This window comes from Humulus lupulus, chromosome 7, assembly GCF_963169125.1.
Source record: "Humulus lupulus chromosome 7, drHumLupu1.1, whole genome shotgun sequence".
NCBI lineage: Eukaryota > Viridiplantae > Streptophyta > Magnoliopsida > Rosales > Cannabaceae > Humulus > Humulus lupulus.
In genome coordinates, this window is record NC_084799.1 from 18908877 (window position 1) to 18924758 (window position 15882).

The 15882-nt window shown below is 34.4% G+C and overlaps 2 protein-coding genes across 2 annotated transcripts; both read left to right on the forward strand.

Moving 5' to 3' along the window:
• Positions 1-268: 268 nt before the first annotated feature.
• Positions 269-2430, forward strand: LOC133789489 (probable LRR receptor-like serine/threonine-protein kinase RKF3). The gene has a single exon (XM_062227337.1). The coding sequence runs from the start codon at positions 307-309 to the stop codon at positions 2245-2247; it is 1941 nt and encodes a 646-aa protein (XP_062083321.1). The 5' UTR covers positions 269-306; the 3' UTR covers positions 2248-2430.
• Positions 2431-6830: 4400 nt separating this feature from the next.
• On the forward strand, positions 6831-7635 carry LOC133791450 (sugar transporter ERD6-like 5). Its single transcript, XM_062229379.1, has 5 exons — positions 6831-6860; positions 6958-7020; positions 7150-7209; positions 7325-7378; positions 7567-7635. Exons 1-5 carry the CDS (start codon positions 6831-6833, stop codon positions 7633-7635), a joined length of 276 nt encoding a protein of 91 aa, XP_062085363.1.
• Positions 7636-15882: the final 8247 nt, after the last annotated feature.

A 15882-nucleotide genomic window follows, 5' to 3' on the forward strand; every position in this document is an offset into this window, starting at 1 on the left:
ACCATTGAGAAAAATTCCCCATAATTTGATCAAATCAGACGGCCAAAAATCATTATAAAAAGTCTAATTGCTAAAGGTCAAAGTAGCTACATTCCTTATGATTTGATCAAATCCGACTGCCCAAAATCATTACAAAAAATAATATTTTTTTATATAGAATATTTGGCTTCCCTCCATTACACTGTTAAATAACTGATTTTCAAAATTGAAAAAGTCAACTACTTTGAGAGTTACTACAAAGATAGCGATGGCGATCACTGCTGTTTTCAAACCAAAACCCTAGTTAGCTCACAACTCTACTGAAAAATGTCTCTGCTTCTCTTCATTTTCCTCGGAATAGGGTTGAGCTTGGGGTTTCCGAATCAGGTAACCGGTGCCCGTTTAGCGCCGGTTTCAAAATTGGGTGAAGCCGATTGCCCATTGAATCTCGATTCTTTCAAACAACTCATTGTTAAAAGCTATCAACGATTTCCTTCGCTGGATAGCGCAACTGGGTGCCAGTATGTTGTTCAAGGAATCACTATGCTTCGATCGGAATATCTTCAAACCACCGGGTACTTTTCTCTACCTCAAAACGTTTCTGAGGTTTGCTGGAAATTGTATTCGAATTTAGTCAGAGAATTTATGCCCAAATTTACCATTCCGTCCAGTTGCGGGTTTAATAGCAGTTTGCTTTCGGCGAGTTGTTTGAGTATTCAATATAGGTTTCAATTTGAAGACCTTATTTCAGGGGACGAATTGGAGGGAATCAAGTCTTCGTGTGAGCAGCATCTGAAGGACGATCGGCGATGTGGGTCGTGTACTGAAAAGTTGTTAAGTGTCCGAAATGCATATTTTCGCATTGGCGGGGACGGGAATTCACCAATTTGTGAGGGGTATCCTTTTATGTATGCTGCAGCTTTTGCTAGTAGGTTTGGGCCAACTGATGTATGGACTTCCAAGTGTTTGTTTTTGGTGGATTTTGTTCCGATTAAATCCAGGACAAAAAATAGTAAGCAAGTGCTTATGGGGATTTTAACAGGATGTTTCAATGGTTTTGTTGGGGGAGTTGTGGTGGTTTCTTGCCTTTGGGTATTGCACAAGAGAAGAAAGAGGAGAAAGAGGGAATCTCAGCCTCAGGCTGATACAACCTCCGTTTCTGGGATGAGAGTTGTTGTTGGTGGGAATAAAACATTGCTAAGATTTACATTAGAGGAAGTAAAGAAGGCTACTGGGAATTTCTCTAGGCATAATATTATTGGTATCGGAGGATATGGGAATGTGTACAAAGGGGTTTTGGAAGATGGCTCTGAAGTTGCTTTCAAAAGGTTCAAGAACTGCTCTGCTGCTTGGGATGAGATTTTTGCTCATGAAGTGGAGGTTATTGCCAGTGTTAAACATGTGAATCTTCTCGATATAATTGGCTATTGCACAATGACGGTGCCTCTAGAAGGTCACCAGAGAATAATAGTCTGCAAATGGATTAGAAACGGAAGCCTTTATGACCATCTTTTTGGATCAGTGGATAAGAAGCTCAGTTGGCCAATCCGTCAAAAGATTGCTCTTGGAATGGCTCGTGGGTTAGCTTATCTTCATGATGGGTTGCAGCCGGCTATCATTCATAGAGATGTTAAGTCTAGTAACATACTGGTGGACGAAACCTTTGAACCAAAACTGGCTGATTTTGGCCTTGCAAGGTTCACTCAAGAGGGGTTCTCACATGTCAGCACCAAAGTGGCAGGAACACTCGGTTATGTTTCCCCAGAATACGCTATGTACGGTCAATTATCTGAAAGAAGCGATGTTTACAGTTTTGGTGTGGTGCTTCTTGAGCTTTTGAGTGGGAAAAAGGCAGTTATTTCAGTTGTTGACTCTGAATCTTTGCTTTTGACAGATTGGTCCTGGTCTCTAGTAAAAGAAGGTAGAGCATTGGACATCATTGATGAAGGCTTGCCTGAGTTGGGCCAACCGAGTGAAATGGAGAAATATGTTCTCATAGCAGTCCTCTGTTCTCATCCGGTAGCCTATGCTAGGCCAACAATGGAGCATGTTGTGAAGATGTTGGAGAATGATTCTCCAGTTCCCTCAATTCCTGGTCGTCCATTTCCTCTTTTTGCACAGTTTGATGCTAAGGACATATCAATGAGCAGCATCAGTGGCTTACATTGCATCTCAAACGTTGCTGATCAACACTGCTCCTCCTTTAGAAGTGATCACTCCGTCCCAAACAACAGGGATAAAGTGGCTGGTTTGGAGTCAAACGTTTGAAGCACTTTTGTGTTTATATATTTTTTGTATGAAAACACATATGTACATGAAAATGTGTTCATTATTTTGTAGTGGAAATAGTTTTGACTTGTAGAGTTACAAACTTTTAAATGTAGTTCCAGAAATAGATGTAGATATTTTCTCAGACCAAGTGTATAATGCAATCGGATTCTGAACTTGGCATTCGGATACTAATTAGATTATATAACAACAGCAAAACTTTACATTAATATAATAATATCTATATGATATACTATATCATGCTTTCTAGAGGAAACTGCAGATGAACCAGAAGAAGGGTATAGTAATAGTTCATTATTTGTTCTATTTCATTTGCCATAATAAAACTTGTCATTTTTCTTCTTGATTTGTCTATTTAGCAAGTAAAGAACTGTTTTTGAAAGGTTATATATACTCAATTTTTATTAGAGAGTTGATCCATGAAGAACCAATTCTATGTGCTAAACTTTGAAATTACAACCAAAAGCGGTTTAAGCTGACAGAGATGTCTAGTCATATAATTTTTTTTTCTTTTTTGTGTGGGTCGTAAATTAAAGAATTCAAGGCGTGTTGACGTTCCGATTAAGACACTGCAACATCATATATTTTCAGCTTATTATTTTATTTAATATTTTAGATGCTTGAGTACTCAACACAAAAATGTGTTCCCTAACTAGAAAATGATTATGGGTTAATATTGCTAAAGATTCAGAAGAACTAAACCAACAAGTCTACTTTTTCAAAGAGAGACTATAACTTAAGTACTTTTGTAAAATAATAATTAAACTCAAATGAGTTCTTGTATTTATGATAAAACGAGAGAAAATGTTGTATTTATAACTTCTTATTGATCACCTCTTACATATATACCGTATATATAATGAAAAGTTTGTCAGGCATATTCTGAATTATTGATTTTCTCTACATTTTTTTTATTAATTTGTTTATTCAAACTATCTACATTTCAACATGTTAATTTCGACCATGAGCCATCGCCACTAACAACTAGCTGTTATATATTAATATATACCTGACAGCCTAATATACATACTATAGGGCTCTATAGTTTTGTATAAATTTTATATATACATTTGCTTAAAAAAAGATGGTTTGTATAATTATTATATATACAAGTTAGGAGAAGGGAATAATGGAGCAACAATAATAAGAAAAGTAATAGAGAGAGAAATACATGATGGAAGAAAGAGAGGCAGAGAAAAGCCCTTTCTTACTTGTCAAAGACACCACCACCACCGGCAGCAGCGAGGCCTCTCCGTCGTCGTCGGTCACTTTGGTTGTCGTTTTCAGCACTTTAGTTGTCTGCTGTGGTTTTTTCGCCTGTGGAAATGCCGTGAGTATATATATATATAAGTATAATCATATATACGTGTATATATTGATTTACTGATCATATAATTTGAATTTATAACTATATATATATCAGATTGAGAATCAAATGTTTGTAGGCGGGTTTTTCGTCACCTGCACAGTCTGGAATTGTAAAGGACCTTGGCCTTTCTTTGGCAGAGGTAAGCACAAAAAAAATCTTCTATATGAGGATTAGTCTTAAATCTTAAGCTTAGTGCTAATCAGATTGATGATATTCTTTAATAAACTTTAAACTACTATGTTAGACTATTTTGGTTTTGTGATACAACATGTTAATTAATCCGTAAATAATTTAAATTCTCGTTCGATCAAATTAATTGTTTACACTAATTAAGCTAATATATATTATAAATGATGCAGTTTTCAACTTTTGTTTCACTCGTAATTGTTGGAACAATATTTGGAGCAGCTTGGAGTGGGAAAATTACGGATGTTCTTGGTCGGAGAGGCGTAAGTTAATTATCTAAATAAAAAACATAAATATATATAATTAAATTATTTAATTATTTACCTTAAAGAAATAATTAACACCATTAATATTATTATTTGATTTATATCGATCCCTGATCACCGAGAATGATACATAAGCAGGCACTAGGAGTTTCAAGTTTAATCATCATCACCGGATGGCTTGGAATAGCATTAACAAAGGTTTAGTCCTTCTTAATTTGGCGTTTTAATTATTAGTACTATATTATATATGTGAAGACAAATATATTATCAATTTATTTATCATGTTTATTATATTATATACTTCCTAATTGATTAGTTAAAGTAGTAATCAGTCCTTTCACATGTTTTAAAAACATATATATATATATTTATAGGTAGATAGATAGAAAGATATTGAGTCTTTGGAGACGTTTCCTATATTAATTACATTATTATAATAATAGAACTGTGTGTAGTCGTTAAGAAAAGCTTATTATAAATTTATTTATTTTCATATATAAATGAAATATTCATTTAGTGCTTTTAGATTCTAAAATATATTATTACTGTATGATAACATTAATTTAATTCATGTGAAAATTAAGGAACTTTGGTTGCTTGACGTGGGAAGATTTTTACTCGGATGCGGCGTGGGAATTCAAACTTTTGCGGTACGTACCATCAAGTTTAACGAGTTATAATATGTACAATTAAAGCAAATAAAGGTGATTATTTTGTAAATATATAAATAAATATTTGGCATCTGTTTTATATATTATTGCTAATAACTGCAGGCACTTGTATATATTTCTGAAATAACCCCCAATAATGTGAGAGGAACGTTCATGTCTCTAACTCCGGTATGTATAATATAATATAATATAGGACAAATACTAAACTATATGGTCCTAGAGCTTTTCCTGGCCAAAATTTCTCTCAATTATTTCAATTATTGAAAATGTATTTATTCTATTGCATTTTATTCATTTTCTATATAACTTGCTGATGTAACACTAATATAATATGTGACACAATTTATAATGACAAATTTCAACTATATATATATAAATTCTTAGAGTTAATATTTGCATGTTAATTTAGTATTAATATAAACTTGATTCAAATTAACTAAGTTTAGTTAGTTAAATAGTTCCTCATATTGCAGCTATATATGTCTTTGACTTAAAACCGCATTAGCAAAGTATTTAAAAAAAAAGAACGGAATGCACATAAAGATGCACATAAAAATGGTAACTAAAGTTAGAAAGATTTTTGACACAAAAAAATTCAATATGCATAATTCTGAAAAAAAACCTTTTTTGTTCTAATACATATCTCTATTCATATTTCTTATTTATTTTTTTTGTTCTTTGTGGTTTTTGTGTGTATATATATTGATTAGTTATTCATCCAAACACAAATAATTTGCAGTTGCCCTTAGGCTTCGGCAATGCAGTTTTTTTCTTCGTGGGTTCTTTCGTCAACTGGCGCACTTTAGCACTCACAGGTCAACTTCTTGTTGGCTCTGATTCTCTCTATATAATATTATATAAAATATAATATTATATTGATGAGTAGTGCTGTTATTGTAGCTGAAATGGGTTGCATGATTTTATGATTGTATTTTGCAGGGCTTATTCCATGTTTATTACAGCTCCTTGGCCTATTTTTTATTCCCGAGTCTCCTAGATGGTTGGTAAGTACTACAATATTATATAATATACTCTGCTTAATTAATTAATACATACTGTGTTATCCATTAATTAATTAATTAATACTTAATATATATCAGCATTATTAATTAACTATATGTATAATTAATTATGATGCGTACTACGTACAGATGAAAAATGGTCGAGCTGCAGAGTTTGAACACGCTTTAAATCGGCTCAGAGGATCAAAGAAAGCCAATGTTTCTCAAGAGATAGCTGATATTAAAGTATATTATTATGATAATTATTTAATACTATGTTAATTACTTATTTAATCAATCTCTTAAATTTGTTATTATAATAATATTCTCAGAATCACACAGAGCAGTCTCATAAAATGAGCTCGGAGGATGGAATTTTAAGTCTGTTTCAGAAGAAGTATTCGAATTGTCTAATTGTGAGTTAAATACACATATATTAGTAATAAATATATATACATATATACATATATATATTGATATATATTGGTATTAATTGTATATGTATAGATTGGAGTAGGGCTTGTGTTGTTCCAACAATTGGGAGGGATCAGTGGAATTGGATCCTATACAATCACAATCCTTGAGTCTGCACGTACGTAATTTATACAACCGGCTAAAATTTTTGTTTTTGAATTTTTTAAACACAAAAATAAAAATATTATTTTATTTTTATTTCTTTATTTTAAAAAAATAAAAATATGTTTGGCAATTATTTTTGTTTTTTGTTTTTAAAAACAAAAAATAATAAACGATAACTTTTATTTTTATTTTTTGTTTAACAATATGATGTGTTGATTTGAAGAAGAGAAAAAAAAAATTGAAAAATGTTTAAAATAATTTTAAAATTGAAAAAATTCTATTTTCAAAATTTTAATTAAAATTTAAAAAAATAATAAATAAAAATAGAGTTACCAAATACATTGTTTAGTTTTCAAATTTTTAATTAATTAAATAAAAAACTATTTTTTGTAAGTATTACCCAACAACACCTAATTAATTAAACATTTCTTATCTTTTATTTATATTAATTATTTACTTATAATTATATATGACAGGCATTCCAAGTAAAATGGGAAGTATATCAGTTGGAATTACTCAGGTATGTATGTATATGCACGTAATTAAATTATATAATTAAGACAATATAAATATACATATATATATATTTATGTAATTAAAAATTTAAACACTCACAGGTTTTGACCACAATACTAGGAGTGTCTCTAATAGACAGGTTTGGAAGACGCCCACTTCTACTGGTAATTAATTCATCATATACTATATATATATTGTACTTTATATATTAGAGAGTTCATTTTTTTCTTCTTCAATATATTGAATTATATAATTAAATATATATATATATAACTATAATTCTCTGTTTGCAGATATCTGCAACTGGGACTTGCGTATGTTGTGCTACAATTGGATTATCGTTCTTCTTAAAGGTTTAATTACAATACAATTGCACCCTCAACCTTAAATATTAATTAAAATTTGTTCTCTTTTATATTATTATTATTATTTAAATAATCAATAATATAATGTATGTGTCTTGGTCAGGATCTTCAATTTAGTGACAAATTTACTCCTGCTTTGGCTCTCTCGGGATTACTGGTAATTGCGCACAAATTAATTAAAAACAATAATATTTGTAGATATATATTTTTCATGAGTAATTGTTATTTAATAAAATTTTGCTTTATTATCCAAAAAAAAAACACATTTGTTTGACCTATAAATAAAAATGAATACATTGATAACTGGATTTAAAATATGAATACATATATACATATATATTACAGGTATACTTCTTTGCTTTTGGGCTAGGCATGGGAGCATTACCAGGAATTATATCATTAGAGGTATATTAATTATATATGTTATATATAATAATAACTATTAATTAATCCATTTTAATAAGTTATAATTAATTTTAATTAACCCTAGCTAATATAATATATTATGTATTATTTGGTATCAGATACTTCCAATGAGCATAAAGGGACCCGCTGGAAGTATTATAAATGTGGTCATGTCAGTTAGCTGTTGGATTATTTCCTACTCATTTAATTTTATATTTGCATGGAACCCAGCAGGTATATATAGTGACATTTTATATTTTATCATATATACAAAGTGGTTTTTCGGATATATTCTTTATTATTATTTTTTGACAAAATAATAATTATTATTTGGTTAGAATTTCAGGTACTTTTTTTATATTTGCGGGAGTTTGTGGTGCCAGTGTCTTTTTCATATGGAAGATAGTCCCGGAGACCAAAGGGAAAACTTTGGAAGAAATAGAAGCATTCATTATTGTCCACCAATAAAATAATAATAATTATAAAAAATGTAATATTGGCTATATTTATATATTTTAAGAATTATTTGTCGAGACGAATAATTAAGGTATTATTTGGTTGAGACAATAGAATGAAAACTTTTTTTTTTCTATTGTTTGGATACTTTATAAAATATTAAAAAAATAAGAAAAAAAGTCATTTCAATATATAAATAAATTTTAAAAAAATTCATATTAAATCCTATTCTATTCCCCTATTACAATTACAATTATTATTTATATTTCCAACTGTACCGAATTTAGAAATAATAAAGTTGGCCTTTTTGTAGCGTGTGGAGTTCAAATTCTTTATTGGTGTGAGGGAGCCAATGTAAGATCCACAATTACATATCATCAATCAAGTTTTGAATGATGTGGGGTAGCTATTTTGTTCAAACTTTAATGATTATGGTAATAGAATATTGGAAATTTCTACGTAGAGGTTTCAAAAAAAGAGTCTTTGACATTATTTTGTGTTCTTAATTTGTAAATAGTTTTTGGTGTGATTTTTTGTTATGATGGTGTATTTGTAGTTATTTAGGCTATTCTGTAAATTTTTAATTTTTTTGAATAATTTATAATGACGAAAACTAATTTAAAAACAAGTTGTTGCACGCGTGACTATTTTTTTATGCACGTAAAAAATAACATGTTTGAACCTAATTTTCGGCACTATAAATTATTCAGAATTTTCTGAAAATTTGCAGGATGCTCTAAATAACTTCAATATACACGATTATAAAAAAATTTGCACCAAAAATTATTCACGGGTCAGAAATACAAAGGAGCCCCACCGACGGGGCTCTTTTTGAAGCCCCTACCATAAAATATTCCTAGAATATTAATTACTAGCTCAATAATTATGCACTAGGAATTTCAAATTAATATTTTGCATCATTGAATGGTTTGCAATATATATAGTTAGATTTTCCAAGGGGTCTCTATCAAAGAGGAGTTTACTTCCATTATTAAAATAAATAAAATCATTTAGTTAGTTTCTATTTATTGTCATACTTTTACAACATGTACTTACTTTTAATAATAATAATGATGAAAATTAGGTTAATTTGATGCTTATTATTAATTAATATAGAAATTCCCTTTGTTATTTGGAAGATTCTTATAAGTGGGGGATACGAGGTGCGACGTGTCGTGACATGACACACTTTTATGGGGCCACTTTTTATGTATAAGCATGCCTTGGTGCTTGATCATTAGTCAAATCTTGCACCAAGTAACCTCAAGGGTAGGATGATGACACTTTTGTAATTATGTATATGTCTCCTAGACGAAAATCATATATGTTCCTGGGAAGACCTTAATTCTTTAGAATTCTCCTTAGGGGGGTGACCTGGTGACTTAGGGAAACACACCATGGCCACCAGCAGATAGGCTCTCATGCTGTGTACTCCCTTGCCCTATCAAGATCATATATGTATAAAATGAGGTTTATCCATCCTTCGTTGTGTATGTTTTCTTTATGGTCTATGTGTTGCTTGTTTGTTGCCTTCGTTGGGCATCGTGTGTCATTTGCCTATGTTTTATGCTCTACTTGTTGTGTGGAATATTGTCTTTGGATGATTTACTTTGTGCTTGCTCATACTTTGTTATTGCCCTTACATGTATGTGACTTGTAACGTGGCTAATCAATGAGCTTGTTTCCTGTAGGTGTGAGTTTTAGGTTGACTTGCTAGTTGTAGTGGGTAAAATCTATCTAAATGTTAAAGAGTCCAACAAGCCAGACAGACTAGTTAGTATGGCCCAACCCGATGCAAACAGACTCACAAATAAAACCACCTGAATGACCAATCCAAGCCCAGACCTGAATCCGGATATGCTCAGCCAGTCAGGGACCTCGAAACAGGCAAGATACACATAACCTTTTCCATGAATTTCGGAGGATAACCACTTGGAGCTAGTCAGGCAGATCAGGAAGGCAGAGGAGCAACAGTAAGGTAAAGACTGTAAGGAAGACCCTAAGGGGAAGGTAGCAATCCATTTGATAACCATTACTTCGAATACTCTATTTGATTGGCAATATTCTCTCGAGTTGATCCTGTTAAGCAAGTCGAACTAATCCTGACCATACTGTCGAGCTCCACCGTCACCTGACCGTGAACCAGTCAGACTGATCTGATCGGGCTGTCAAGCTCCGCCGTCACCCGATCATCATTCTACTCACTTATTCACTATTACTTACGTTATTATTTTGCTTTTTTTGTTATCTTTCACGACAATTTGACTAACTTGAGCGTCGGAGTCCCTTTCGCTGACACCCCACTGGTGCTCCCAATTGAACTACCACCTCCTTCTTTATTCTTGACAGGTTACTAGTGTTGGGGGATAGTGAGATAACACCACCTCAAGAAATAGAATCTACACAAAATTTGGATTGATAGAGACTAAAAAAAGATTGAGAAAGAACATGCAAACCCAAATAGAACAATGGTGTTCTTCAACTTTGATGAAGCTTCAAAACCCTAGGCAAGATCTCCACTTTGAGAAAATCCCTTGAGCAAACCCTTGAGAAAACCAAACATAAACCAAGGCTTATACACGTTGCAAAACGCTATCCTAATACTCTATTTCCCAGCCACCATTGATGCTTGAGGCCTTCTCTTTAGGAAATGAGGATTGAGATTGAACAAGCCTTCAACTCTCAAACTCAAGCACTTTCTTGGAGAGTTCTTGGAGAAAACTTAGAGATTCTTGGAGCTAGGGAGAGAAAGGGTAGAGAGAGATTGGAGAAAGTGATCAAGTCTCCCAAATCATTGTTTTTGACCCTTATATAGAGTAGGCATCATCATTATGTCTAACCAATAGAATTAGACTTGAAAAACACACCATTTAGAGCATTTATGATATTTCACGTAATACAGCAGATGACTCGTCGCCTGCTAGGGTTTTTGGAAACCCGAGCTTTCAAGCGATGTCTTTCCTATGTCTCCACCATCTCTGACTTTGGACACTTCCAAAGGTCCCAAAAATGCTACAAATGCCGCCAAATTTTTTGGGAACCCTTAGATACTCTCATGTATCACTTTGGACCCAAATTTGCATTTTATAAGTGCCTACATTTGAAACTCAAATTCACATCTTCATTATGTGAATTCTACTAAGTGTTTGTACCTTGCTTGTATTTTAACAATTATAATTTGTATTTAACTAATCATAACAACCTGAGACTTAACAAGGCAGAAATCAGGATAAAATTAAAAAAAGACAACATTATCTCTAGCAAAATGAGAGACACTTATTAATTTTTTGGTAAGAGTAGGAACAGGAAGTAAATGACTAAGGACAATACACTTGGAAGAGAAAGAAGAGGTAAAGAGAGACTTACCAACATTCTATATAGCAAGACCAACACCACCACCCATATGTAATTGTTCAGAACCAAGATAGGGTGTTTTCTGACCAAGATTACCTTCATTAGCTGTGCAATGACTTGTAGCACCAGAATCGGGATACCAAGCTGAATCAGTAACTGTATCAGCAGTAGCAACATTTGGAGAAAGCTTGTTAACATTAGCAGCTCCTACTCCAGGGAACTCAGTGTTAAATCTTTGATAGCACCTAGAAGCAACATGACCAGTTTTGGAGCATAGTTGGCAAATTGGTCGATTGGTGGAGGGAGCAGGAGAACTAGGCACACCACGACCAGAAGATGAGAGACTAAAGGAGTTGACACCACGACTAACAACATATGGATTCCATAAGCCTCGGGAGGAAGGCAAAGAGAATTTATTGAAACCTCTACCAGCTGAATTCGGTGAAAGAGAAGAATCGATTTGAACCAGATGAGGAGGAATTGGTATTACGAAGACCATGATGAGCCACTTTAGCGGAAGCAGAGTCAAGTTCTTTAGAGTGTTTATTCATCCGATGCTTAGTTGCAAAAAGGAGAGACTCAATTTCAGCCATAGTATATGGCTGAGATCCAGGGTTGGCCTTGAGCTAAGGCGGGCTAGACCCACGCTTAGGGGCCCCTTAGCCTAAGGGCCCATTTTTTTTAACATTTCTTTTAAAAATACCATAAATTTTTAGAAAGTTTTTACAGAAAGGGCCCGTAATCCCCAAATTTTCCTAGGGCCCAAAACTCTTCAGGGCCAGCCCTACTAAGATCTAGAGTTGACTGAAATCACAAAGGTATCGTAATCAGAAGAAAAACCATTGAAGATTGCTCCAACATGTTCTTTAATTGAGATCTTGTGACCAATAGAGGTGAGTGTATCGACAATTGATTTGAGTTGAAGCAAATACTCATTGATGGACAAGGAGCCTTTCTTGAAATTGCGTAGCTGTGTAGTGTATTGATCAATCTTAGCAGCGGTTTGAGTAGAGAAATAGGTTTGAAGAGTCTCCCAGACTTGAGTAGACGTATCACTCCCAAAAACACGAGTTAGCATGCTTTCAGACATAGAAGATAAAATCCAGAAGTAGAGAAGATTATCTTGACGTTCCCAATAAAAAAACTCAGGGTTAACAGTACCTAAAGTTTGATTGAGCTCTGGGAGAAACTGCTTTGGCGGAGTAACAGAGGAGTCGATGTATTGCTGAGGTTGATGGCCTTTAATGGCGAAGAGCACCTAAGGACGCTAGAGAAGGAAGTTGTTCAGATCAAGCTTCACCGAGAATTTATGAGAAAATACAATATGAGTGAAGGAGGTAGAAGCATAGGAAGCTCCAGCAGTAGTCGAGGGCGCAATGGAGAAGGATCAAGAAACAATCAAGAGGAAAAAAAAAGAAAGGAAAATGATGAAGAAACCCTAGCAGAGCAAGAAATTCTCGAATACCATGTTAGGAAACTCAATTGTTGTATGAATGGAATCTATTCTCATTAATGAAAAACAATATACAGTTAATATATATACAGAGTATATGTTGTAACAAATCCTAACTAACTTAAGAATCAGCTATAAATAAGTTAGGAAAATAACAAACTAACCAAATGGTTAGTGACACAAACAAACTCTAGGCAAGACCACCACTTTGAGCAAATCAAACACAAACCAAGGCTTATACACATTGCAAAATGCTGTCCTAATACTCTACTTCCCAGCCACCATTGATGCTCGAGGCCTTCTCTTGAGGAAATGAGGATTGAGATTGAACAAGCCTTCAACTCTCAAAGTCAAACACTTTATTGGAGAGTTCTTTGAGAAAACTACAGATTCTTAGAGCTAGAGAGAGATGGGGGTAGTGAGAGATTGGAGAGAGTGATCCAGTCTCCCAAAACGCTATTTTTTACCCTTATATAGAGTAGGCACCATCTGTAATGACCCAAATTTTCTAATAAGGTTTAGGACCTTGATTAAGAGGCCAGGAGGGCCATAATTGATAGATTATGTCATTAAATGATTATATGCATGTTTATGTGATTTATATTATTATATGATGATAAATGCATGCATATGGGTCCATTTTTCATTATAAGGGAATTTTGGTAATTTGGCCCGTTGATGGCACATTTGTATATTTTCATGCATGTTGGTGAATTATGAGTAAGACCACATCATAATGTGTATTTTTTTGAGCCATTCGACATGAGACGATCTTTGAATGCAAGTTATCGGTTTGGTCATAACGGGGTTAATTTCGGGGCTCGGGATGAGTCTCAGGGTAATTTAGTGATAAGAACATTACTAGGAATTAAAGGGTAATGGGATATGATTTATTGGCATTTGAGAATATTGAGAATAATGGGAATTGGATGGTGTTAATTATGATTAACGAGATAGACGGGAAATGATGATTTTTCCCTTGGTGGCTGTTAAGGGTTTTATTTAAGCTGAGGGACATTTTTGTAACGCCCCAACTCCAGGGAACATTACGGTGTGCCTTGTAAACAGTGCTAAACTCGCTAATCGAGTCATTTGGCCAAAATTGTGTAACTAAGTATGATTAGCGGTTTAGGGATTAAAAATTTTGGTTAAGATATAACGTTTCATTAGAACGTTTAATATATACATTGGGATCCCAGAAATATAATTTAAAGGTCTATTACAAGAAAATATTTACAACCAGCCAATCTAAGCGGCAAAACAAGGTTAAACCCTAGTTCCCCTTCAAACCTCGACCGTGGTGGTTGAGCAGCTGCATATGTACACTTCATCACCTAAGCTCTCCAACTTAAGGATGGTCCAGCTTTCTTTTGCCTTTACCTGCACCAAATAGCACCCGTGAGTTGAAGCCCAGCAAGAAAACTTAATATGCTCATGAACAGTTATAACATGTCATCAAGTCATATGGCACACGCCTAGCAGATATAGCCCTATTCCAGCAGGCAACAGATCCACGTAATGTTGGGTATAACGCATCAACCAATGACCATAATAGTCATCCAGGGCTTTTAGCCCAAAATAGAAATGTAATGTTGAGTATAACACATCAACCAATGATCATAATAATCATCCAAGACTTTTAGTCCAAACAAATAGGTGACAGTCGCAAAAGTCACTGAGTTGGGTATAGCTCCCTTTAGCCTTGTGACGATAAGGTCACCGGGGCTTAACAGACAAGTGAACTTTTATTAGTTCAAACAGGATAGGTGCATGGTGACTAGTCACCAACATAACCTTCCTTATGACCATAGAGTCATAACCTTGGAACATCGTTCCCTAGCCATGTGACAAACAGTCACCTGGACCTTAGGCCCTGGCTCTAGTAACTAGTCTTAGACTAGGAAAGCGCTTATAAGTTCATCGACCTTAGGGTTGGTCCAGCATTAATGCCTTAGAGCCATTCAATGCTGATACTGATTAGATCTAATCTTCATTCGGCTCTGCGTTCAGGACGCTTATGCCGGTTCTGACTCTTAGGTCAGTGTCCATGACTAGTTAGTGCCATATACAGATAAATAATATTCACTAGCATATAATATGCAATCCATGTCCACATTTACCAATCAACATGCCTCAATAACAAATACGCATGTCATTTATACACAGGGTGCAGATTTCTTACCTTAGATTTGAGCTAGAATGAATAAAAGAACGACCCTTGAGAACGATCAACGTATAGTCCTTTAGCGACCACCTAGTCATAACCAAATACGGGACACCATCAATAAAATGATAATCAAGGGTTCCCAAACCAAAATCTAGCCTCCGGGACATCAATCCCCACTAATCCGGGTAGTAAGAATGATCTCGAGGCCTAAAACCATATTCCCGGGGTCCAAACGCACAAACGGGCTCAACCCTGCTCAAGGGCTGCGGCCCTAGCACCTTAGGCCGCGGCCCCCAGCCATTCCAGAAGCAAGGGCCGCGGTGCCCAACATCAAGGGCTGCGGCACCCAGCAAGCACAAAACTGTTGCACCTGCTTCTTCGAGCTAGGGCCGCAGCCCCCAACCCAGAGCCATCCCCAAACACGATTTTCAACATCCCAAAGCCTCCAAAATCATGCCTAAACATTACCAAATCATCAAATCAAAGTTCCCAAGCTTCCCAATGGCCCAAAACCATCAAAATCCAAAGCTCAATTGAACCACAAACTCAACGATTCACAAAATCCAATTCAAAGCTTAAAAACTCTAAAAACTCAAAACTTAAACTTAGATTACCTTCGATTGGGTTGTTTTCTGTCGAATCCTTCGGTTAAGAAACTTCTAATCTTTCCTAGGATCGCTATGCCTTGATCCTCGCTTGATTCCGACTCCTAGAACTCGAGATTTCTTCAAAAAGGCTTCGAACGGTAAAATGAGCTAACGAAGGAGAGAGGAAATGTTTTCTAACGTACGTTCTATTTGACAAGCTACTTCAAGCTTAAGTAACC